Source organism: Mustela lutreola, chromosome 2 (genome assembly GCF_030435805.1).
Source record: "Mustela lutreola isolate mMusLut2 chromosome 2, mMusLut2.pri, whole genome shotgun sequence".
NCBI classification, from domain to species: Eukaryota; Metazoa; Chordata; class Mammalia; order Carnivora; family Mustelidae; genus Mustela; species Mustela lutreola.
Window position 1 is genome coordinate 72,982,590 of NC_081291.1, and position 26,726 is coordinate 73,009,315.

Below are 26,726 nucleotides of genomic sequence, written 5' to 3' on the forward strand. Positions count from 1 at the left end.
TAAAATACTTACAAATGAATTTTCAGAGGAAAAACAAAACTTATACCCTGAAAACTACATTGCTAGAAGAAATTAAGGATTTAAGTAAATGGAAAGATCCTCTCTCCAGGGATCAGAAAACAAAATATTGTCAAATGACAGTACTCCCAAATTATATGAAGATTCAATACAAACCCTATTAAAATCCCGTCTGGCTTCTTTACAGAAATTGAAAAACCAATCCTAACATATGGAAACTGAAGAGGCCCAGCATAGCCAACAAGATCTTGAAAAAGAATAAACTGGAAGACACACTCTTAATTTCAAAACCTAATTCATAAAGCAGCAGTCATCAAGAAAGTGTGGTGTGGGCATAAGGGCAGACATAGAGATCAATTAAATAGAATTAAGAGTCCCCAAATTGAGCATATATCTATGCTCAATTTATTTTTATTTTTTATTTATTTTTTTTAAGATTTTATTTGTTTATTTGACAGAGATCACAAGTAGACAGAGAGGCAGGCAGAGAAAGAAAGAGGGAAGTAGGCTCCCTACTGAGCAGAGAGCCTGATGCGAGACTCGATCCCAGGACCCTGAGATCATGACCTGAGCCGAAGGCAGTGGCTTAACCCACTGAGCCACCCAGGCGCCCTCAATTTATTTTTGACAAGGATGCCAAGACCACTTAAGGGGGAAAGAATAGTTTTTTCCACAAATGGTGCTGCGATAACAAAGTTTACATAAATAGGAATGAAGTTGGAACCCTAAATAATGCAATATATAAAAATTAATTCAAAATTAACTGCAGACCTACCAAAGAACTGATGAATGGATAGAGAAGAGGTAGTATAAATATAATGGATTATTACTCAGACATCAAAAAGAATGAAATCTTGCCATCTGCCAACGATGTAGATAGACCTAGATAGACCTAGGGTTTTATGCTAAGCAAAGTAGGTCAGTCAGGGAAAGACAAATACCACATGAGAGCACTCATATGTGGAATTTAAGAAACAATACAGATGAATGTAAGGGAAGGGAAGGAAAAATAAAGTAAGACAAAATCAGAGAGGGAGGCAAACCATAAGCATTCTTAACTATAGGATACAAACTGAGGGTTGCTTGAGGGGATTTAGGTGGAGGATAGTGTAAATGGGTGATGGAAGTTAAGGAAAGCACTTGATGTAATGTACACTGGACGTTATATGCAACTGATGGATAATTAAATTCTACCCTTGAAAATAATAATATACTAAATGTTAATTATATTGATTTTAAGTAAATTAATTAATTAAATGTAGACCTAAAGATACTAGCTAAAACTATAAAACTGTTATTAGAAAAGGTAAATATAGGTAAGAAAAGATAGAGGAGGAGTAAGGGACCCTATTTCAACCAGAACCCTGAATTGAGCTGGGTATCAACAAGACTCTGACCACCCACCAAATAAGCCTGAAATAAGCCTGAGAAGTAAGATGAGAATCTGGATCTATACAAACAGAATATCTCCTGCAGTTAGTTTCCAGGTATGAGGTGGGGAACAGTGATTCTGCGGGGAGATATGCAACCACCAGAAAATATAAACGGCATGACCTATCTCAGGAAATGGAGACCCACGGCACAATAAGCACCAATTTTAAGCCTCCAAGCAGACCTTTTCTGAAGCAGCTGTCATAGAAATGTCTAAAGAGGTGGGTGAAGTATCTGGACAGCGGTGATGAGAAGACTGACAGGAAACTGAGGGCAAACGCCAGGAATTTGGCAAAGGATTCCAGGCCTTTGACCAAAGAAAGGGTTAGGCCAGCTTCTACAACCTTGAACATGGAGAAGACCCTTTTGGACTCTGGATGAAAGACCCAGAGCACAGTTAAGGACATAGGAGGCCAGTGAGCTGATCCCGCAAGGTTAAATTCAGGTATCCTAATGCCTCAGGGTTTCTCCACGTCCCAACTAGCTTTTGAGAACTTCACTCATCCCAAACCCAGGAGGAAACCTGGGCTGATCAGGACTATTCTCCCAGAGCTTCATACCTTAATCCCAGTCTCAATCCTACAGTGAAAATGGCTTTGTAAAGCACAAGGAATCCCAAGCAATTATCGGGGCATTTTCCAGGGGCATTCTTTTTTTCCCTTCTTCTCTTTTCATTCTTTCTTTCCTTCTTCCTTCCCTCCCTTTCTTCAACTCATACACAATGTGATTTTGTTTTCTTTTAAAATCCTCATTAAGCAGTCTCTTACTCTTGTGTTTTTCCTACCAGTGTCAGGGTACATATGCTTTATTTTATACACTGGTAAGGAAACAAGAAAAACTGCTTCCAGTACATAACTGGAATGTTATATTAAACAAATCCATCAATTAAGAAATGAACTCAAACCTCGTGTCCCAAACTTGGGTTTCTCCATACCTTTCTCCAGTAAATGGAACTAGGGCTCCCTGGAGAAGTGGTGGTCTTCAGGGCTGGGGAGGGAAAGATACAACACAAGCATTCTGTGGTGCCAGAAAGTCAGGGAAAGACACCAAAATGGATGTGGGCACTTCAAGGGGAAACAGGGGCCAACTGCAAAGAGCGCCCAATGGCCAAGGCTAGAATAATTCAAGTAACAAAATAATATCAGCACTGCATCAGAGCTCAAAGAATACATACCCAACATCACACACTGATATAACTAACTGAATAAATAAAACAAAGGGAAACAAGGCACAACTCTTCCTCAGAAAGTATTCCAATTAATAACTGTAGGGAGAATAACAGAAATGAAAGTCACCTTTAGACCATTACACTAATAAGATCCACCAGGAAGGCTAATTAGTAGGTGAAACAGGATATTGTTATGCAAGGTCTCAAAGTATAATTGCTAGTTATAGAGGGAAAGACAGTATCTTTACAGTGGCAGACACCACTAGATCAAAATTAATATCAACAGCAATAAGACATATCGACACCATCCAATCGAAGCAGGAGAAAATGCCTGACAAAACCAAAGTGAGGAGCATTCTAAAAATACCAGCACAACATACTTCAAAAGCATCGAGGTCACGAAGAACAGGGAAAGATGGAGAGACCGTCACATACTAAAGGAAAACTTGGAGACATGACTACTAAACGCAACGAGGGATTCTAGACTGGATCCTGGAACAGAAAAAGGTCACTAGTGAGAAGCTGATGACCTCTAAATATTAAAGTCAGCAGTTTAATTAACAGTACTGCGCCACTGTGAAATTCTTAAGTTTGATGACTGTTCTGTGGTTAACTTTAACTTTAGGCAAACTGAGCGAAGACTATAAGGGAACTCTACAACTTCTGCACCCCCCTGTAAATCTACAATTACTCAAAAGAAAAAAGTTTTTTGAATTGAGGAAGTGTGTTACCGTTTTTCTCTGATTTACTTTTTTTCTTAGCTTAAAAATTAACTTGGCAATCAAAGATACCAAATACTGTCATTCTTGTCTCCAATTTACAGTCATTCTTTTATTAACTTAACAATATCTATTGAGCACCTACTATGCCCCAGGCACTAAGGTCTCTGTGGTGAATGATACAAAATAATAATAATAATAATGATACCGCCTTCCAGAGCTCACAGGAGGACAGCCAATGAAGTGTAGATATGTTAAGAGGTATGTTACAGTGTCCAGAGCAATGCAGTTTAATAAAACAAGAAAGGAGGCTAAAAGTTTTAAGATCTGGGAAGGAAAACATTCTGATCATTACCACCCACAGGAAGGATTACGGTTTTTAACCAAACTTTGTCTGCCTTTCTCCAGCATTAACATGACATGTAAGAGCACCCTTATTCACCAGACTCTCCGTATACCCAGAGATACAGACACGTGCCAACAGACGCCAAGTCCTCTGAAATTCATTCCTCAAATTACAACTAAAGCCACTTGCTGACATCTCCCTGCAAATTTTCACTCTTGAACTACAAAGAGTTTGAAACAGGATGGTGTTCTCTCCTGGCCACCACTTTTAACCTAGAAGGAGACCATTCTCTGATTACCGAGGCCTATGCAAGTCAGAGACAGTACAGTAGTTTTAAGTTAGAGCTGTACCTTCTGTTTAAATATTCCCCTTTATTAAAATAAAATCTGTAAAAAAAAAAAAAAAAAAAAACAACCCTATATTACAAAAATAAAAACCTCCCTCTCGGACACTTCACTTTTCATTCTGAAAAGAGACAATCACCCTAATAAACAAGACTGCTATTTTTCTTCACAAACGTCACTTGTTGCGCTTTATGTAACACAGCTTAATGCAATGTGTGCTAAGGAAAATAAACTGCAAACAAAATGTTTTCTATCCATCACAGTCAGAAATATGTCTTAGTGATGCCATAATGCTGACACCAATTCTGACCACCAAGTGAACAAATGCATTCCGCCGGAATTTTCAAGAGGCAAGAGTATGACTGTGCTTAATGCCACTGAATGATGCCACACTTTAAAATGGTTAAAATGGTAAATTTTATTGTAGCCTACGGTAAATAATATGCATATCTTATCACAGCATTACTGTATCACAAGAATACTAAAAGAAGTTTTTAAAAGCAATGGTATGATCCAATTTCGTAATAAACAAACAAACATATATTTATGTATATGAGTTTCCATAATTGTGAACAAATTTATACTGTCAAGAAGCATCCAGACGAAACTATTTGCGGTTACTCTTACTTTTCTGGCACTCACCCGCGTCACCTAATTGTCCATAATGAGTAGCTTTGTTCGCGTAATTGGGAGAAAGAATAAAGCGCAGAAGCCATTACTCCCAACTCCCTGCCCCGGGCTGCAAAGCACTTCCAGATACGCGCCTCCCCGAGGCGGGCACCGGCTTCCCCGCTAAACCACCCGCCCCGGGCGCAGCCTCCAGGCCCGGCCTCAGCCGCCTCCCGCCCCTCTACTCTCAGACCGGGAGGGGCCAAACATCCCCGCCGCCCTCCCGAACCCTGCGCCAGCCAGCCGACCCCGACGCCCCAGCGCCCCGCCCGGCCGCTCACCGACTCCCCAGGCCCCCGCCAGCTCGTCCTGCGACCACACCACCGGGCCACGGCCTGTCGCCCCGCGCCGGTCTCTCCGTCAGCCCGGGGCGCGCACGCGCGCCGCCGCCCGGGTCCTCCGCAGCCTCTCTAGGAAGTCGGGAGGGCCAGCGTCTCGGCTTCTCCCTGGCGCCGGTGCAATATCCGCCAGCCTGTGAGCGCCTGGCTGGTCCCCAACACTCCCCCCACACACACACACTCGCGCCCGGGCGCCTGCCCTCCACTCGTCAATCCAATGCCCTGTCAGGCTCCAGAGCTCTACGGGCCTTGCCCACTTTGACCACATCCCTTGCAAGTGTGTGCCTCGCTGCCCTCCAGGCCTTCTCCTCCCCACCCCCGCGCCCCCCAAGAACAGGATCCAAAACTAGAGGTCAAAATAGGGAGGCACTAAGTTCTAGCTGACTGGTTCTGGCCAAAGGGAGAGTTGTTAAGGGGGCCACTCATTGTATCTAGGGGTACTTGCTGATTTCCGACCACAGGGGCACAAAAACGGTACCTTCCCGTGGCTTCGGGGGATTTTCTTCTGAACAAAATTCAACTGAGTACATTTTAAAGATCTCATTGGCTTTTATTCAAGAGTTCACCAATAGGGCAGCATCCAGTCTAGCAGACAGAAAGAAAGGAGCTGGAAGCACTATACAAGGGTGGACTTATATAGTAGACTGGTTATTGCAATGTGACTTTCCTTATGTTATATTCTGAGCAGCGAGTTATAAAGACGGACACCATATTCCGCAGGCCAAATTGAGGAGTGTTTATTAAAAAACCCGGGGCTGCGAGAGGGCTCATGTACTCCAAAATCTCACAGCCCCGAATGAGCTCAGGGGTTGTAATGCCGGATGCGTTGTACGCCCACCTTAAAAGACCACCAGAGACGCAAGTCAAAGCCAAACAGCAGGGGTCGTTTACTGCGAGTTCGAATCGGGACCTCCGGGCACTCGTTGCTGGTGACGCTGAGAGGTCCTTAAAGTGCAAGGTTTTTATAAGCAGGTACAAACAAGTTTTGGGGTGGGGTACAAACAAGTTAAAAAATCATACCTGGTGTTGGTTGATTGGTGTTGGGAGCCCGCACCCGCATTAAGCAAGCATTTGAACAGAAGCAAAAGTAGCTAGTTAGCCGCGCATTGAGCAAGGACTTTTACAGAAGCAGAAGTAGCTGGTTGATAACTCTTTCGGGCGTAAACAAGTTTCGGGTGGGGTGAGGTTTGTCCAGGCCTTTCATCTCCCCCTCTCTCAAGGACCTGAGGAGCCAATCTTGGATCCTCCGTGGGCATGAGTGCAGTCGTTGTCATGTAAGTCTAGGGGCTGGTATTGCTGTCTTAAGACCAGAGTTTGCACTGTCTGGAGGCGTTGATTGCCAAAAGTTACCAGGCGGTTTAAAATGTATGGTCCAGGGACGCCTGGGTGGCTCAGTTGGTTAAGCAGCTGCCTTCAGCTCAGGTCATGATCCCAGCGACCTAGGATCGAGTCCCGCATCGGGCTCCTTGCTCAGCAGGGAGCCTGCTTCTCCCTCTGCCTCTGCCTGCCATTCTGTCTGCCTGTGCTCGCTCTCTCCCCCTCTCTCTCTCTCTGATAAATAAATAAAATCTTTAAAAAAAAAAATGTATGGTCCAAAAGTTAACAGGAGGAGTAAGATACAGATGGGTCCCAGCAAGGAAGAGATTAAGGTCGTTAGCCAAGGGGACGAGGCAAACCAGGATTGGAATAAGCCCTTTGTTGCCTCTCGCTCCTTTTTCCACTTTGCCAACCCTTCTCTCACCTTAGCCATAGAATCTTTGACTACTCCTGAGTGATCAACATAGAAACAACATTCCTCCTTAAGGGCAGCACAGAGGCCCCCCTGTTGGAGGAATAGGAGATCTAACCCCTGTCTGTTTTGTAGGACTACTTCCACTAACGAGCTGATTGACTCTTGCAACTTTGAGATGGATAATTCTAGCTCCTGTATATCTGCATCTATGGCTTCTCGCAGGCCCTGATAGTGGTGTTGTTGTGAGATTAAGGCTGAGGTTCCAGTGGCTACCCGGGCAGTTCCTAGTCCTAGCCCCAGGATGAGTGCAAGAGTCAAGCTTACGGGTTCTCTCTTAACCCTGTGTGGTCCTCCCTCCCAGTATGAAATCACGTCCTCATAGGGGTGGTAGATTAGGCGAGGTACAAGATGCACCAGAACTCAATAGTCTTTAGTTCGGTTCAGTGCTGACAGATGGATGCATGGGGTAAGTCCAGAGGCACAGGCCCACCAGGTGTTTTGGGGTGGTATTAGATATTTTTCTGTGTCATTTATGGCTATAGTCTGGTTGCAGATGTGGGAATGTTCTGGTGGGACCTGTCCTATACAAGTCCCTTGTCCGCTTATGGCCGTTATAGTTAGGCGATGGTTGGAGTTAGACCAACGACACACAGAAGGTGAACTGGAGCTATTATAACTTCCAGAAGTGGCCAAGCCCTCATAAAAGGGGGGTTATGTTTCATAACACAACCAGCAGGACTCTGTGGCACTAGGATTAGTATAGTTTAGGACTTGAAAGGCATACTGAACTAGTTGGGTTAGGCGGGTGGGGGTGTCTTTTGGCCTAGGGCCCGTTACTACTACAGGCAGCTTTTCGGGGCTTGGGAGGGTTGGTTGGGCCATGTGTGTGGGTAAGTGGTGTTGGCCTTGGCCTTGGTCTCTGGGGAGGCAAGGCGAGAACTGGATTGGGTCCTATGGCTACCGGAGGCTCAAGGGGGGCAATGAAGAGTCTAATTCCAAATAGAGCTCCGGGATCTTTGTGGCCCAATCTAGTCTTTTCAAAAAGTCTTAGCCCACAGAATAGCATTCCAGAGCTCCATCTGGTGTCTTTCTGTCCTAGGGGAGTAAAGGAAATGATTACTGGATTACACATTCCTTCGATACCTTTACCAAAATTTTTGGAGCACCGCTTGGTAGTGGGTAGCCTTTTGACTGTTATGAGGTCTTGTTTGTATGGTGGGGTCCACTAAGTGTGCCCTGTGGAGACACAGCTCCATGACGAGCAATAAAAGTTAGAGTCTCCCCCACATTGCCATGCTCTCTTTGGTGGATGGCCAGGACAGACGTAAAAGTGATGTTTGCTTATGAAGGTTTCGTCCCAGATTAGGTGGAGGAGTTTAGCTAAGTCAAAGGTTAGGGAGGGAAACCATGTCCCCCGGGGAGCAATTTTACTGGTAGAGTTTAGAACCTCTCCGTTAGCCACATTGTACACTATCCATTAGGTTAAGTGGCATGTGAGCACTGGAGGTCCCGCACCATGGCAGGAATGTAAGCAGCAGGACAGAGAGAGAGAGTTTCATATTAATTATTGAGGAAGCAGGGGGTCAGGTTTTCTGCGCAGGGTTAGTTTTAGAGGATTGTCCTTACTGCGGTCCACTGTCCAACTGACGTCCTGGTCAGGCTCCCCAATGAGATCCGACAGGGGGTCGACTGGTTTGACGTGAGCGTGGTGGACCCAGGCGGCTATGTTGTCTACTTTGATGGCTGTGGGGGTGGCCAGGATGATCTGGTAAGGTCCTTTCCACCTGGGCTGGAGGGTCTCAGGCCAATGTCGCTTGACAAGGACCCAGTCCCCCAGACGAAGTTGGTGGGGTGCAGGCAGTGGCTCTGTTTTATACAAGTCCTTCAGTTTAGGCCAAATCCTTTTGTGGACCTGCTGCAGGGCTTAGAGGGAAAACAAGAGGGAATTATCCCGGTCCGACTCTATGAGATCGGTTTTGAGTTTGGGAATGACAGGAGGAGGCCTGCCATACATGATCTCATAGGGCGTGAGCCCCAGCTTGTATGGGGTGTTGCATACCTGATACAGAGCGTAGGGGAGTAGAGCCACCCAGTTAGCGCCAGTCTCCATGGTCAATTTAGCAAGGGTCCCTTTTAAGGTTCTATTCATTCTCTCTACCTGTCCTGAGCTCTGGGGTCTATATGCACAATGCAATTTCCAATTAACCCCAAGTATGGAAGCCAGTCCCTGACTTACCTTAGAAAGGAAGGCTGGCCCATTATCTGATCCTATTACAACAGGAAAGCCATACCTGGACAGGATGTCCTCAAGTAGTTTCTTTGTTACAACCTGTGCTGTTTCGTGCTTGGTTGGGAAAGCCTCAGTCCAACTTGAAAAGGTATCTATGAACACCAGTAAATACTTATAGCCATATTTTCCAGGCTTTACCTCTGTAAAGTCTATTTCCCAGTAGGCTCCCGGCAGGGTCCCCCTTTCTCGGGATCCGGCTGCAGCAGGATGTGGGTGAGCATTCTGGAAACGGCAGGCTGCACAGCTTGAGGTAATCTTCTCTGTCTTCCTGGTGATATCTTTGATGAGTAGTTTGGATTGCCTTATAAGATCCTGAAGTCTTTTAGAACCCAAGTGGGTCATGCGATGAATTCGCTCCAAGACTGTCTGCCCCAAGGCCTCGGGGAGGATGATGTTATCCTTGGCATCCCGTCACCAACCATCCTGGATCTGTCATTGGGAGTTTGCACATCCAGGCGATGTCCTCTCCAGAGTACTTGGGGTGAGGTGGCAGTTCTCGGGGCCCTGGGTCAGGCAGCTGTATAGGCAACACTGGAATGGTCCTGTGGGCTATCTGGCGAGCAGTCTGGTCAGCAAAGTTGTTTCCCCAGGAAACCAGATCGTTTGGTTTCTGGTGGCCGGGGCAGTGTACTATGGCCAGTTTTTTGGGGGCTCAGATGGCCGTTAGTCGGGCCAAAATTTCGTCCCTGTTTTTAATGTGTTTCCCCTCGGCGGTGAGTAACCCCCTTTCTCTGTAAATTGCTCCATGGATGTGGGCTGTGGCAAAGGCATATCGACTGTCCATGTACACAGTCATCCGGAGGCCCTGCCCCAACTTTAGGGCCTGAGTCAGGGTGATTAACCCAACTCTTTGTGCTGAGGTGCCCGGAGGCAATGCCTCTGCCCAAATAACCTCTGTTTCAGATGTCACCGCGGCCCCTGCATACCTTTGTCCTTGGTGAACGAAGCTGCTGCCATCAGTGAACCAGACAACTTCGGCATCCATCAGGGGGTAGTCCTGCAGGTCTTCTCGTAGCCCAAAAGTCTGGGCCAATATGTTGGCGCAGTCATGGAGGGGTGCATCCAAGTCCAGGTCAGGTAACAGGGATGCAGGGTTTAGGGCCCGAGGGGAAGTGTAGGTTATTCTTAAGGGGTTCAGTAGCAGTCCTTGGTAATGGACCAAGCGAGCATTACTCATCCATCGGTCTGGAGGTTGTTTAAGGACGCCTTCAACAACTGGGATGGTCACATGTAATTCTTGACCCATGGACAGCTTATCGGTGTCCTTTACCATTAGGGCAGTGGCTGCTATCATCTGCAGGCAAGGGGGCCACCCGGCTGCCACGGGGTCTAATTTCTTTGAAAGGTATGCTATGGGCCTAGGCCAGGGGCCTAGACTTTGAGTCAGTACTGCCTTAGCCACCCCATTATGCTCATCCACAAACAGGTGGAACGGTTTAGAAATGTCTGGTATACCCAGAGCTGGGGCAGAGAGGAGGGCCTTTTTTATCTGCTGGAAGGCTCATTGTGCCTCCTCCATCCATTCAAAATCCTGCTGGTTTCTGGAAGCTGCGTACAGAGGCTTGGCCATCTCGGCGAAGCCCGGTATCCATAGTGGGCAGTATCCTGCTGTCCCCAGGAACTCTCTTACCTGGCATGGTGAGGTAGGTCGGGGGATGCAGAGCACAGTGTCCTTGCAGGCATCAGTGAGCCATCTTGTCCTCCTTTGAGCAAGTACCCTAGGTACACTACTTCAGGCTTACAAATCTGGGCCTTCTTTGCTGAGGCTCGGTATCCTAAGTCACCAAGGGTTCGAAGGAGGTTTTCGGTTCCTCGGAGGCAGGCTTGTTGAGTCTCTGCAGCTATTAAAAGATCATCTACATATTGCAAGAGCGTTATATCGGGATTCTGATTTCTGTACTCACTTAGATCCTCGTGGAGGGCCTCATCAAACAGGGTGGGCGAGTTCTTGAATCCCTGCGGGAGACACGTCCATGTCAACTGCCCATTTATGCCTCTCTCAGGGTCTGTCCATTCGAATGAGAAGAGTTCCTGGCTTGTGGGTGCTAAGGGTATACTGAAAAAAGCATCCTTCAGGTCGAGAACGGTATACCACTTCTTGTTTGGCCTCAGGGCACTGAGGAGCGTGTAAGGGTTGGGGACAGTGGGATGTATGTCCTTAACCCATTTGTTAACTTCCCTCAAGTCTTGCACTGGCCGGTAATCCCTGCTGTTGGGCTTACATACTGGCAGCAGGGGAGTGTTCCAAGCAGAGTGACAGGGGAGTAATACCCCAGAGTCCAGGAGGCGATGGATGGGGGGGGTGATACCCAACTTAGCCTCCGCATATAGGGGGTATTGTTTGACCCGGACGGGGTCGGCCTCAGGTTTGAGCTCTATAAAGAGGGCCAGTCGGTGTTTTGCCAGCCCTATGCCCCCTGTTTCGGCCCAGGCTTCCGGGAACCGGCGTAGCCAGTACTCGATATCCTGCTCTCGAGGGAGTGCAGTTTGGTGGAGCAGATGCTCATCTTCCAAACGCACTGTGAGTATTGTTAATGGCAGGTTCCATGAGTCAGTCACTGTGGGACCACTGGGCGACTCGGGTTGGAAGTAAATGTGTGCTCCCATTTTAGTGAGTAAGTCTCTTCCTAGTAAGGGGCAGGGGTTGGCAGGAATGACCAAGAAGGAATGGGTTACCTCCCCTGTACCCAAGTTAACTGTCCCTTGGGTGGTCCAGGGGTATCTTCTAGTGCCAGTGGCTCCCTGGACCCGGGAGGATCTCTCCGAAATCTTTCCATACGCTTTGGTTAACACTGAGTGTTGAGCTCCCGTGTCAACCAAGAACTGTATGGGGTTCCCCTCCACTCGGAGGGTTACCCTGGGCTTGGGGAGGGGAACCGAACCCGGTCCCCCCTAGTCCAAATCCTGTGTGGATAGGATGGGAGTGGGTCTTGGCTCCCATGGCTATGGTCTAGCTCGTGAGGGGTCTTTCCTAGGGCAGTCACGTGCCCAATGCCCTTTTTCCCACTTTTCAGGTGTGTATGCCTCAAGATGCTTATCATGATGCCAAGAAACATCTCTTCTAAGGACTCCACAAAACAGTGGCTGTTGCAAGATGGAGTCAGAGTGGTCAACCCTTCCCTGGCCCCCTTTCTTCTTCCACCTCATGTCACCACACTGGAACCTAGTTACAGTTTCAGCTTTCCCAGAAATGGAATCTTAAATCAGTCAATCAGGATTTTCCTGATCAGCATTAATTAGGTAATGTGCCTGATAAAAACCCCTACCATCCCCTATAAAAAAAGTAGCCTTGTAATAACCAACCTACCTTTTTGTCTAGTGTAACATTCTTGTTTTTGCTCCCTTCCGTCTATAAAATGTATTATCTTGTATAACTCTCTGAAGCTTCTTTCTCCCTGCTAGACTGGGTGCTGCCTGATTAATGATTCACTGAATAAAGCCAGTAAGATATTCAAAACTTGAATTTTGTTCTTTAACAGACTGGTTTTAGAATCCATGTCTGGGAGACTAAAATGTAAGTAAGTCACCAAAACTGTAAGTATGTTAAGTCTCATTTTGATGATGTGGGGCGTAGCATAAGCAACTCCCTATTGGTGTTCTTGTCTTGTCTTTAACAATCACCATTTAAATCAGACTCTCAGCCTAATTGAGAGACATAAACCAAAATTTAAGGCATTAGTGCTACTCCCAGCTACTGTTCTAGACTACTCACAGTTTTTGCTGGATCTCTGTGTGGTAATCATAGGCCACGATGCCAGGTTGACATTCTTTAAACTGGTTATTCTCTTTGTAGCCTCTCCAACATTATCATATTAGGGAGATTATCCCCTTGGTGGTTAGAAGATGCAAGCATGCATTTAAAGCTTTTGCGTGAGCAGAGTGCAAAAGGGGGACTGCGATGATCACTATAGGTAGAATGATTGCCAATGTCTGGAGTACACTTTGGAGTCATCATGGTCCTCAAGACCAAACCAATCAGGGTCAAATAAATCAGAGAAAGGTGTCACTTTCTTTCTTTCCTGCTTTTGTTTTATTTAAATTATTTATTTATTTATTCATTTATTTATATTATTAATATATAATGCATTATTAGGCCCAGGGGTACAGGTTCTGTGAATCGCCAGGTTTACACACTTCACAGCAATCACCATAGCACATACCCTCCCCAATGTCCATAACCCCACCACCCTCTCCCTACCCCACTCCTCCCAGCAACCTTCAGTTTCTTTTGTGAGATTAAGCGTCTCTTATGGTTTGTCTCCTTTTTCTACCTCCCAAACCCCCCACATTGTATCTCCACTTCCTCATATCAGGGAGATCATATGATAGTTGTCTTTCTCCAACTGACTTATTTCACGAAGCATAGTACCCTCTAGTTCCATACGCATCATCGCAAATGGCAAGATTTCATTTCTTTTGATGGCTGCATAGTATCCCGTTGTATATATATACACCACATCTTCTTTATCCATTCATCTGTTGATGGACATCTAGGTTCTTTCCACAGTTTAGCTAGTGTGGACTTTGCTGCTATAAACATTCAAGTGCACGTGCCCCTTCAGATCACTACATTTGTACCTTTAGGGTAAATACCCAGTAGTGTGATTCCTGGCTCATAGGGTAGCTCTATTTTCAACTTTTTGAGGAACCTCCATGCTGTTTTCCAGAGTGGCTGCGCCAACTTGCATTCCCATCAACAGTGTAGGAGGGTTCTTCCCCTTTCTCCGCATCCTCACCAGCATCTGTCATTTCCTGACCTGTTAATTTTAGGCATTCTGACTGGTGTGAGGTGGTATCTCGCTGTGGTTTTGATTACGCGAACAAAGCTACTCATTATGGACCCTTGTATAGTGCTTCCAGCTCCTTTCTTTCTGTCTGCTAGACTGGATGCTGCCCTATTGGTGAACTCTTGAATAAAAGCCAATGAGATCTTTAAAATGTACTCAGTTGAATTTTGTTCAGAAGAAAATCCCCCGAAGCCACGGGAAGGTACCGTTTTTGTGCCCCTGTGGTCGGAAATCAGCAAGTACCCCTAGATACAATGAGTGGCCCCCTTAACAACTCTCCCTTTGGCCAGAACCAGTCAGCTAGAACTTAGTGCCTCCCTATTTTGACCTCTAGTTTTGGATCCTGTTCTTGGGGGGCGCGGGGGTGGGGAGGAGAAGGCCTGGAGGGCAGCGAGGCACACACTTGCAAGGGATGTGGTCAAAGTGGGCAAGGCCCGTAGAGCTCTGGAGCCTGACAGGGCATTGGATTGACGAGTGGAGGGCAGGCGCCCGGGCGCGAGTGTGTGTGTGTGGGGGGAGTGTTGGGGACCAGCCAGGCGCTCACAGGCTGGCGGATATTGCACCGGCGCCAGGGAGAAGCCGAGACGCTGGCCCTCCCGACTTCCTAGAGAGGCTGCGGAGGACCCGGGCGGCGGCGCGCGTGCGCGCCCCGGGCTGACGGAGAGACCGGCGCGGGGCGACAGGCCGTGGCCCGGTGGTGTGGTCGCAGGACGAGCTGGCGGGGGCCTGGGGAGTCGGTGAGCGGCCGGGCGGGGCGCTGGGGCGTCGGGGTCGGCTGGCTGGCGCAGGGTTCGGGAGGGCGGCGGGGATGTTTGGCCCCTCCCGGTCTGAGAGTAGAGGGGCGGGAGGCGGCTGAGGCCGGGCCTGGAGGCTGCGCCCGGGGCGGGTGGTTTAGCGGGGAAGCCGGTGCCCGCCTCGGGGAGGCGCGTATCTGGAAGTGCTTTGCAGCCCGGGGCAGGGAGTTGGGAGTAATGGCTTCTGCGCTTTATTCTTTCTCCCAATTACGCGAACAAAGCTACTCATTATGGACAATTAGGTGACGCGGGTGAGTGCCAGAAAAGTAAGAGTAACCGCAAATAGTTTCGTCTGGATGCTTCTTGACAGTATAAATTTGTTCACAATTATGGAAACTCATATACATAAATATATGTTTGTTTGTTTATTACGAAATTGGATCATACCATTGCTTTTAAAAACTTCTTTTAGTATTCTTGTGATACAGTAATGCTGTGATAAGATATGCATATTATTTACCGTAGGCTACAATAAAATTTACCATTTTAACCATTTTAAAGTGTGGCATCATTCAGTGGCATTAAGCACAGTCATACTCTTGCCTCTTGAAAATTCCGGCGGAATGCATTTGTTCACTTGGTGGTCAGAATTGGTGTCAGCATTATGGCATCACTAAGACATATTTCTGACTGTGATGGATAGAAAACATTTTGTTTGCAGTTTATTTTCCTTAGCACACATTGCATTAAGCTGTGTTACATAAAGCGCAACAAGTGACGTTTGTGAAGAAAAATAGCAGTCTTGTTTATTAGGGTGATTGTCTCTTTTCAGAATGAAAAGTGAAGTGTCCGAGAGGGAGGTTTTTATTTTTGTAATATAGGGTTGTTTTTTTTTTTTTTTTTTTTTACAGATTTTATTTTAATAAAGGGGAATATTTAAACAGAAGGTACAGCTCTAACTTAAAACTACTGTACTGTCTCTGACTTGCATAGGCCTCGGTAATCAGAGAATGGTCTCCTTCTAGGTTAAAAGTGGTGGCCAGGAGAGAACACCATCCTGTTTCAAACTCTTTGTAGTTCAAGAGTGAAAATTTGCAGGGAGATGTCAGCAAGTGGCTTTAGTTGTAATTTGAGGAATGAATTTCAGAGGACTTGGCGTCTGTTGGCACGTGTCTGTATCTCTGGGTATACGGAGAGTCTGGTGAATAAGGGTGCTCTTACATGTCATGTTAATGCTGGAGAAAGGCAGACAAAGTTTGGTTAAAAACCGTAATCCTTCCTGTGGGTGGTAATGATCAGAATGTTTTCCTTCCCAGATCTTAAAACTTTTAGCCTCCTTTCTTGTTTTATTAAACTGCATTGCTCTGGACACTGTAACATACCTCTTAACATATCTACACTTCATTGGCTGTCCTCCTGTGAGCTCTGGAAGGCGGTATCATTATTATTATTATTATTTTGTATCATTCACCACAGAGACCTTAGTGCCTGGGGCATAGTAGGTGCTCAATAGATATTGTTAAGTTAATAAAAGAATGACTGTAAATTGGAGACAAGAATGACAGTATTTGGTATCTTTGATTGCCAAGTTAATTTTTAAGCTAAGAAAAAAAGTAAATCAGAGAAAAACGGTAACACACTTCCTCAATTCAAAAAACTTTTTTCTTTTGAGTAATTGTAGATTTACAGGGGGGTGCAGAAGTTGTAGAGTTCCCTTATAGTCTTCGCTCAGTTTGCCTAAAGTTAAAGTTAACCACAGAACAGTCATCAAACTTAAGAATTTCACAGTGGCGCAGTACTGTTAATTAAACTGCTGACTTTAATATTTAGAGGTCATCAGCTTCTCACTAGTGACCTTTTTCTGTTCCAGGATCCAGTCTAGAATCCCTCGTTGCGTTTAGTAGTCATGTCTCCAAGTTTTCCTTTAGTATGTGACGGTCTCTCCATCTTTCCCTGTTCTTCGTGACCTCGATGCTTTTGAAGTATGTTGTGCTGGTATTTTTAGAATGCTCCTCACTTTGGTTTTGTCAGGCATTTTCTCCTGCTTCGATTGGATGGTGTCGATATGTCTTATTGCTGTTGATATTAATTTTGATCTAGTGGTGTCTGCCACTGTAAAGATACTGTCTTTCCCTCTATAACTAGCAATTATACTTTGAGACCTTGCATAACAATATCCTGTTTCACCTACTAATTAGCCTTCCTGGTGGATCTTATTAGTGTAATGGTCTAAAGGTGACTTTCATTTCTGTTATTCTCCCTACAGTTATTAATTGGAATACTTTCTGAGGAAGAGTTGTGCCTTGTTTCCCTTTGTTTTATTTATTCAGTTAGTTATATCAGTGTGTGATGTTGGGTATGTATTCTTTGAGCTCTGATGCAGTGCTGATATTATTTTGTTACTTGAATTATTCTAGCCTTGGCCATTGGGCGCTCTTTGCAGTTGGCCCCTGTTTCCCCTTGAAGTGCCCACATCCATTTTGGTGTCTTTCCCTGACTTTCTGGCACCACAGAATGCTTGTGTTGTATCTTTCCCTCCCCAGCCCTGAAGACCACCACTTCTCCAGGGAGCCCTAGTTCCATTTACTGGAGAAAGGTATGGAGAAACCCAAGTTTGGGACACGAGGTTTGAGTTCATTTCTTAATTGATGGATTTGTTTAATATAACATTCCAGTTATGTACTGGAAGCAGTTTTTCTTGTTTCCTTACCAGTGTATAAAATAAAGCATATGTACCCTGACACTGGTAGGAAAAACACAAGAGTAAGAGACTGCTTAATGAGGATTTTAAAAGAAAACAAAATCACATTGTGTATGAGTTGAAGAAAGGGAGGGAAGGAAGAAGGAAAGAAAGAATGAAAAGAGAAGAAGGGAAAAAAAGAATGCCCCTGGAAAATGCCCCGATAATTGCTTGGGATTTTCCTTGTGCTTTACAAAGCCATTTTCACTGTAGGATTGAGACTGGGATTAAGGTATGAAGCTCTGGGAGAATAGTCCTGATCAGCCCAGGTTTCCTCCTGGGTTTGGGATGAGTGAAGTTCTCAAAAGCTAGTTGGGACGTGGAGAAACCCTGAGGCATTAGGATACCTGAATTTAACCTTGCGGGATCAGCTCACTGGCCTCCTATGTCCTTAACTGTGCTCTGGGTCTTTCATCCAGAGTCCAAAAGGGTCTTCTCCATGTTCAAGGTTGTAGAAGCTGGCCTAACCCTTTCTTTGGTCAAAGGCCTGGAATCCTTTGCCAAATTCCTGGCGTTTGCCCTCAGTTTCCTGTCTGTCAGTCTTCTCATCACCGCTGTCCAGATACTTCACCCACCTCTTTAGACATTTCTATGACAGCTGCTTCAGAAAAGGTCTGCTTGGAGGCTTAAAATTGGTGCTTATTGTGCCGTGGGTCTCCATTTCCTGAGATAGGTCATGCCGTTTATATTTCCTTGTCGATGCATTTCTTCAAAATACTTGTCTCTGACCTTGAGTTCATTGTCTTTAGCCTGAATGCCAGGTTTCTAGTCGCCTGAGCAGTTTTCTACTTCTTTCATACTTCCATTTCTTTCCCTTCTCCAGTCTGTTCTATAAGTTTGTCAGGGAAAGTCCCTGTCCCTATTTCTCTTGACTTTTAGCTTCCTTCTGAGCAGCTGTTTCTCCATCTGTTTGTGCTGCTGTGGTCAACAATGCTGGAGCCTGCCCCTCTTGTGCCTGAAGTTCCCTTTCCTCTCATCTTTTGTTATTGCTGGTCTTCAAGTCTGTCTGTGGGCCTTCAGCCACTTACTTTATCATATCCCTCCTTTTCCTTTGCTTTTGTTTTCTGAAATATTTACTCTTCTTTTACTCCCCTAGTTTTTACAGCAAGGCTTCTTTACTCTGCCGGAGCTTTAGCAGACTCCTCAGTGTGCATAATCCTTAATGTAGTTCTTTATTTTACTCTTCATGCCCTGAGAGCAAGAGTGTAGTTTCTTTCCGTTAGTGGGATGGCAGCTTGCTTTCTGGTGTGAGCCTCTTTCCGTCTGTGTTTAGTCATTATTTTTTGTCTGTCCTGATATTATTGGCTGAGTCCGGAAGATGTTGGATAGGTATTGGTTTATAACAAAGAGGGGATGACTTTTGGGTGAAGGCAATGATTTCTTAAATGTGCTTAGTGATGGTGAGAGATGGAGGGAAAAATGAGTGTCATTTGTGACATGGTGCACTGAGTTATGAGGCCATGATGTAACAGATGCCAAGTTGTTCTGTCTTTCTATGGTCTGAAGTAGGGTCAATCTTTATCCTTTTTGTATGCACATCTAGTTGTTCCAGCACCATATGTTGAAAAATCTCTTTTCCTTTCAGTGTTCTTAGGACTTTTGTCAAAAATAAGTAATTGTGGATATATGGGTTTATCACTCGATGCTTATTCTGTTAATGATCTCTGTGTCTGACCTTATGTCAGCACTACACTACTTTGATGACTGCTACTTAGTAAATTTTGACATTGGGATTATAAATCCTTCAGCTTATGTTTTCCCAGTATTCTCATAGCTAGAACTCCTTGGTTTTCCATATGAATTTTATTATGAGATTGTCAGTTTCCAATAGGAGCCATTTGGAGATTTAATAGAGATCATGGTGAAACTAAAGCTTAATTGGAGGACTATTTATGGATGTGAGTTTAAGGAAAGAGAGGGAATGGGAGATGTCTAGAATCATTGACAGAATTTGGAAAGTCAGGATAGAAAGATGGTAAGAATATCCATTTTTGACTGAATATAAGATAAAGAGGGACACCCAAATGAAATGTCCAGTAGGCCACTGGAAGTCTGTAATGGGGGTCTAGAAGAGGGCTGGAACTGGGAAAGCAACATTAGAGCATTCAGAGTCCGTGAGATGTCTGTCAGAGCAAAAAGGGATGCTTTGAGGCCCAGCGCCTGCAGCATCCATAATGAGAAGCCAAAAAAGGAAGGGAAATCAGGAATGAAGGGCCAGAAATGTGAGGGGCAAATCAGGCAGGGCTAATGCTAAGGAAGCCATGGGGAGAGAAAGTGGGCCAAAGTATAGCTTTCTTCAGAGAGTTTAAAATGAGTGAGGGCTGGGAGGAATGGCCAATTCTTACTTGGACCAGGGAACCCTCTGCACCCTCAGAGTAAAACCTGCATGGAAAATTCACAGCGCAGTCAGAATAACACCTGAATGAAAGAGGGATGAGAGGCAGTGTGTGGAGCGGAGCTGCCTGGGTTCTGTTGAACCTACTCCCTGGGATACAGACCTTATTGGAGCCGAAGCAGGGTTTGTCCTCATAGCTCTCTTTTCTCCCTCCCTCAGGTCAGTGTGCTTCCAAGGTGCCTGCCCTTTTCCAAGCTGGGAAGTCAGGAGATCAGGCAGTGGCAACTATGCTTCAGATGGTCAGGCCCCAGGTGAGCTGGACTCTGTCTTCCTTGAGTCCCCAAGTCTGTGGCCTGAGAATAGCTAGCAGTCATCTCCAGCTCTGCCCAATTCTGAGATTAATCCTGTGGTTTTCCTGCCTAATTGCTTCCTCTGGAATTGGGTCCCGCCTACTGAGTTCATGGATTCTTTCTGGCCCTGGAATTGTCCTCTTAGATGTGTCATCCCAGCTTCTCTGCCTCCCTTACCCCTATGCCCACCAGGGTCCTACCTGGGCTCTTGGTACCCTGATGTTTCTGCCCTTCAGGCTGAGAATATCCCTGAGCAGTAGAAGCTTATCATTCCAGGAATCTGCAGCATACCAGTTCCTGTCTGTGGACTATACTGAGAGGAAGTAGAAAGGTCCAGCCCTCAGTCAGAGAGCTGTGTACTGGTGCATCATGCCGAAAAACTATTGCAGCATGGCCTCATTGGTTAATGATTCTGTTTGCCAGTAATACAGTCTGCATTCTTTTCTTTACATTTTCTTTCCTCTATTCTATTTTTTCCCAGCCTTTTTATCATGGAAAGTTGCAAAGATGAGATAAGGTAGAGAGAATACTGTAATGAACCTCTTTGTGTCCATCACTCAGCCCTAAGTTATCAACATTGTCTTTACTCCATTATTAATTGACCTAGGGTGGTTTGATTAGAATTTGTAGTTGTAAGGAATAGGGGGCCACTCATGTTATTGTAAGTACTGAGCTGTTTTACTTAAATAAGTCTGGAAGGAGTAGGCTGATCAGACCTACCACTCAGACCGTCCTTTGGGAAACAGGACCCTCAGCAACAATAGCAAATAATTTTTATGCCAGGGAATGTAAGGCAGTTGCTCCCTGCATATCTGTTTGTCTTCCCATTTTCTTCACTCTGAATCTCTTGTCCCCTCATAGCTACTTCTTTATTAGATTTCCCATTCCCATATACTTTCTGCATGCTATGGCTCCTAATGGCTTGGCTTCTCTCCATGCCTCATTTCAGTTTAGAGTGCCTTCTTGTTTTAGTTCTCTTTATTTTGCCTTATTTCCAGCTCAAATTTTACTTAGAAAGGGCCTCCAAGGGTGGTTCAGCCATTAAGTATCATCTCTGTTTGGGCAGAACTTTGCTCCTGGCCACAACAGAGGCTGAAGTGTAACATACAGAGAAGCTACACTTGGGCACGGTGCCCTGGTCTAGTCGGTTGTGGTCTGAGATGTATTGAGGCCAGTTACACGGTTGCCTCATTTTCCCCTTCAGGAAAGACTGAGGCAGGACAGTTTCCTGGAAAGGAGTGTTTTCAGGGCAGGCTCTCTGGCTGGCAAGTCTAGGACAGTAGCCAACTCTGGAGAGAGTGGATGGGCTTAGGAGTCCAGGATAGCTATAACTTTCCATATGCTAAAATGCCACGATGGCTTGTGGCCCTGGTTAAAAGAACCAACAGTTTTGTGTTCAGACATGACTGATTGCTTGCTACTTCTACCTTTTCCAAATTCGAAAGGAAATATTCAACTATGTATTTTCCCGTGCTTCTGGATTATCAAGATACCAAAGACGTATTTTGATTCATATTTCAAATTATCAATCCGTTTCTTAATTTTTTTAGAAATGTAGTACTTACTCTACTGACTTCTGCCAGTCTAGTGCATCAGAGACTAGCGGAATCCCCACTTTTAGACCTTTGCTGTCCCTTCCACAATACTTTTCCCCCCGTATTTCTGAACCTGTGAATTCTCTGAATCTTGTCACTGTGCTTACATATAAGACTCACTTTTTTGGTACATTTTTTCCTAATTGTATTTGCCCATACTGTTTCTCATATTTGATTTGAGGTATTTCCTCCTCCTTTCTCTTCCCACTATCTTTTTTTTTTTTTTTTAAGATTTTATTTATTCATTTGACAGAGATCACAGAGAGACGGAGAGAGAGGAAGGGAAGCAGGCTCCTTGCTGAGCAGAGAACCCGATGCGGGGTTCGATCCTAGGGCCCTGAGCCGAAGGCAGAGGCTTTAACCCACTGAACCACCCATGCACCTCTTTCTCCACACTATCGTTACTGGGAACCACAGAACCATACAGTGTCATGATTGGAAAGGACGTCAGAGTTCATCATTTTACTAAGTGATTTCTCTAAGATCACACCACCTTTACAGTCTGCTCTCTTGCTTTCCAGCTGCTCTTTTTGATTGGACAAATAAGTGGGGCAATTAAGAGCTGTCAGGACAGAGCTCTGTCCTGATAGCTCTCCTTCCACCCTCTCCCACTGACCTTCTTTCCCCTCTTTGTCTTTCTGTCCATGAAGAAAAGTTTGAGCTATTTCCCATCTTTCTCTTGTTCTTAATATTTCATCTCTTAATGTATCCCCTAACATGAAGGTTTTCTCAGGTCCACAGACTCCTGATTCTGTTTCATCGGAGAAAAAGAAATTAATAAAGTATTCTTTCTTTTGGCAGCAGGTGAGACTAGGATGTGGCATTCAGAGTTGCCTGCAGAGCAGGAAGTTTCTAAAGGACCGGTGTCATCTGATGGGACATCTGGAGGCCTCTGTGGAGTAGTTTCTGGGGAGCCAGAGGCAGGAGCTGCCTGTGAAGGTACTTTAGAAAAGCTGGAAGGGCAACTCTCAGAGGAAGAAGGGAGCAGACTGGAAAACGAGGTCTTCAGAATAACACACGAGGATGAAGATAAGTCCACAAAGGATGAATATGATGAATATAATGAACTTGGGAAACATCCACATCTGTCCTCTAGTGCTGTAGAATGTCAGGGAGTTCTGAAGGGACAGAAATTTTATCAGTGTGATGAATGTGGTAAAGCTTTCAATTGGAGTTCACACCTCATTGGACATCAGAGAATCCATACTGGAGAGAAACCCTATGAGTGTAATGAATGTGGTAAGACCTTCAGGCAGACCTCTCAACTCATAGTTCATCTCAGAACCCACACAGGGGAAAAGCCCTATGAGTGCAATGAGTGTGGAAAGACTTACCGACACAGCTCCCATCTTATTCAACACCAGAGACTCCATAATGGTGAGAAACCATATAAGTGTAATGAATGTGGAAAAGCTTTCAATGAGAGTTCCAAACTTTTTGACCACCAGAGAACCCATACTGGGGAGAAACCTTATGAATGCAATGAGTGTGGGGCTGCCTTTAGTCGAAGTAAAAATCTCATCCGACATCAGGTACTTCACACTGGTAAAAAACCTTACAAGTGTAGTGAGTGTGGGAAAGCTTTCTGTTCTAATAGAAATCTTGTTGATCATCAGAGGATCCATACTGGGGAGAAGCCTTATGAGTGTAATGAATGTGGCAAAGCTTTCAGTCGGAGTAAATGTCTTATTCGACATCAAAGCCTCCACACTGGACAAAAACCATATAAATGTACTGAGTGTGGGAAAGCCTTCAGTCAGATCTCTCAACTTGTTGACCATGAGCGAATTCATACTGGAGAAAAACCTTTCGAATGTAATGAGTGTGGTAAGGCATTCAGTCTCAGCAAATGTCTTATTCGACATCAGAGACTTCACACAGGTGAAAAGCCCTATAAATGTAACGAGTGTGGAAAATCCTTCAATCAGAACTCCTACCTCATTATACACCAGAGAATTCACACTGGTGAGAAGCCTTATGAATGTAATGAGTGTGGGAAAGTCTTCAGTCATAATTCTAGCCTTATGGTTCATCAGAGAACCCATACAGGGGAGAAACCCTATAAATGTACAGATTGTGGGAAAGCTTTTAGTGACAGCTCACAGCTCACTGTGCACCAGAGAGTTCACACAGGAGAGAAGCCCTATGAATGTATTGAGTGTGGGAAAGCCTTCAGTCAGCGTTCCACTTTTAATCACCACCAGCGAACTCACACTGGAGAGAAGCATTCAGCTCTGGCTTACTCAGTTTGTTAAGGAAGATTCCCCAAGACAGAGCAAGATATTTTGAGTTCATTTTTCTTTGTAAGAAAGATACCCTGATCTCCTCTTGGAATCACTAATCAACGACGTCCATTCCCTGCATTCTTTCTGCTGGATCATGAAGGTGGAAGAGTCACAGGGCCATCCTTCCCAACTATGAGGGAAGTAAGGACTACACATTTCTTGTACTTATAGGTTCCCTCCCTACCTTTTTCCCTCCCTCCCTTCCTACCTTCTCTCTCTTTTTTGTTTAAAAATGTATCTCTGGTTTTAGTTAGGAATCCCATAATCAAATTGTGTGCTTTTCAAGGACAGTAATTAAATGCTTCCTTTCTTTCTAGATAATTCATTTGCATAAAGTCTTTCTCCAATACTCTGATTCTTTCCTATCTTGGGTGTGGCCTTTTAAAAAGTTCTATTACAGTCTAGATCCTCATCACTCGTATTTCCTATCTAGAAAACCTTTTTTTCTTCCTGTTTGCTAATCTTTATCTCTCAGACCCTTTAAGATCTAGCTCATCTCAGAAAGACTTTCTTCTTGAGATGCTTTTTCCATCCTCCTAAATGTCTGTTGATTTGAATTCAGTGCTTCAAATTAGTCTGTGCTACAATTTGCAATTGTTACTAAATTGCATTCAGAATAATTGTCCAGGCATTGGTATATACTTTCATACCAACTTAATGTAGGCTCTTTGAGGTTAGGTATTTATTTTATCATACAGATAATTTTCATATGCTAGTTTAATAATTTTTTAAAACTCACCTTTCCAATTCAACCATTCTTAAACTGGGCATGTACTTCCCTTCTACCACTGGACCTAAGACTTTTAAAGATGGATATCATAGGTTACCACAGATAAAGGTGTCATTCATATCCTCTGCATATACCTCTGGGGTATACGCGTCTGGGAGTTTTAGTGCTGTTACCTCAGCCTCAAAAAACTAACAATTTATGCTTGAGCATGCCTCTGTGCATGCATGTCTGTGTGTGTGTGTCTAGGTTTTGGAGTCAGCAGTTATCCCACTGACATGTACTTTTCCCTGCTTTCTGTGATTTGTACTCAGAGTGACTCTGATTTCCTTAACGTATAGTTCAGTCTGCCTGTAACTGCCATTTAATGGCAAGATGAGAGGAGTACATTTAATTATTGTAATAATCTTCTGGGCCATCAGGAGGTCTTTTCAGAGTCCTATAGTCATATGAGACATTAGCTTCAACACCTATCCCTTTCACCAATGCAGGAGTGCCCCAGTGCTGGGGAGCTTTGCCTCTGGTGTCTTCCCCATTTCTTTTAGCAGGACAGTAGGATTGACAGTGTGGCAGAGGAGGAGGTTAGATGGGCAATGTCAGATTATGTAACCTGGAGAGGAGAGATTATTGTGAGCTCTGACTTATATCTGAGACAATGGAGAAGAAAAGGAAGAGAATTGAGGCTAAAGAAAATAAGAATTAGATGGGATTTGGGGGGAGGCATCTCAGAAAAGATTAGGAAGAATGTTATTGGGGAGATCCATAAAAACTACTGAATGAAGTATATAGCTAGAAATTAGCCATTTTGAAATAAGTGTTTTAAATTAAATTTCTGTTTTCAGATGTATTTATACTGTTTGTTTCCATTTTCCTTTACAAGATCTGCAGATAGGACTTTCTTAAAAGTGTTTTATCTTGGGAGCATCCAGATTCTGAGAAGGAGCCCATATTAGCATATCCCCATTCCTCCACTGTGACTTGCACATTGCTAGTCATATCTTCAGTAGAACTCTCTGCATGTTGTATGTGTTTGTTATTTGCTCATCCTCTTACCACTCTTGAGTCTGGATGGGGAGAGCCAGCACTGCTCATAAGCACATTACCTCCCCCACACCAGTCTGGTGTACGTGTTCAGCAGGAATGAATGTCCTTACTTCCTTGAAGAGTACTCCAGCTCTTGCATGGAGGAAAATGGGCTATATATGAAAGCCACCTCAATTTCTATTTGTTATTGCTAGTATTTTTTAAAAGTATTGAATTTTAAAAATTTTATCTGGACTCATTTGCCATGCTAAATTATTTTTAGTTGTAATAGTTTTTTAGTTTCATTTCCTAGCTTTTTTAAGTATACAATAAATAAGGGTTAATATTCTTTTCATCTCCAATCTGTGTGTCACTTAAGTTGTGTGTTAGCAAAACTATTAAAAAAATTTTTTTTTTGGAGAGTGAACAGATTTTTTTCCATTCCAAAAATCTAGTATATTGAGTCATGAAATATGTGTAACAACTGCATCTATTTAAAGTATATTGTTGAATGAGTTTTGATAGAGAACTCCATGCAGCAAACCATTTCCACAATTAAAATACAGAACATTTCATCATCCCTAAAAGAGTCCTCTTATGGCAGATTCCTGCTCTGGCCCCCAGTCCCAGGCAACTACTGATCTACTTTTTGTCACTGTAGATCTGTTTGCATTTTCTAGAATTTTATAAAAATGGGTATATATCTCTCTCATTAATGAAATCTGGGGAATGTCTCTGGTATGTGCTAGGGTTCCCCACCTGGGCTCCTTTGTGAAGGCCTGAGGAAGCGGGTATGACCGGAGCCACTAGGAGATTGTAGGCTGTTGGAATCATTGAGAAGAGTTTATTAAGAAGGGTCTGGACAGTACTGTCTCCTTAAGGTAGAAAGAAGTAGGAAATTGAAGTAAATCTGGAAAGACAGGGATATCAAGTAATGATAACTGAGTCATATCTATCTGTCTGCATAATTTCTGAAACATAAAGAGGCAAAGTTGTAACTAGGCAGTCACACGATGTTGATACAGGAACCAGGGAGCCTGGGAAGGTGACAGAGTAAGAGGACCCTGAACTCACCACATTTTCAACTAGATACTA

At 44.5% G+C, this 26,726-nt stretch overlaps 3 protein-coding genes across 3 annotated transcripts in view; 1 reads left to right on the plus strand and 2 right to left on the minus strand.

Moving 5' to 3' along the window:
• Positions 1-5,084, minus strand: part of ZNF445 (zinc finger protein 445) — a 39,766-nt gene extending 34,682 nt beyond the window's left edge. Inside the window, exon 1 of the mRNA XM_059162295.1 lies at positions 4,977-5,084. The gene's annotated coding sequence lies outside the window, so the exon portion shown is untranslated. The remainder of the gene's footprint in view (positions 1-4,976) is intronic.
• A 3,142-nt stretch (positions 5,085-8,226) lies between these two features.
• On the minus strand, positions 8,227-13,889 carry LOC131825546 (uncharacterized). Its single transcript, XM_059165029.1, is given in 4 exon segments — positions 8,227-9,428; positions 9,535-10,753; positions 10,756-11,917; positions 13,872-13,889. Coding segments are annotated over 4 exon segments (3,498 nt in total). The 3' UTR covers positions 8,227-8,329.
• Positions 13,890-13,992: 103 nt separating this feature from the next.
• Positions 13,993-26,051, plus strand: LOC131825547 (zinc finger protein 852-like). Its single transcript, XM_059165030.1, has 4 exons — positions 13,993-14,081; positions 14,415-14,579; positions 19,871-19,962; positions 22,398-26,051. Exons 1-4 carry the CDS (start codon positions 13,993-13,995, stop codon positions 23,849-23,851), a joined length of 1,800 nt encoding a protein of 599 aa, XP_059021013.1. The 3' UTR covers positions 23,852-26,051.
• The last annotated feature ends 675 nt before the right edge of the window (positions 26,052-26,726 follow it).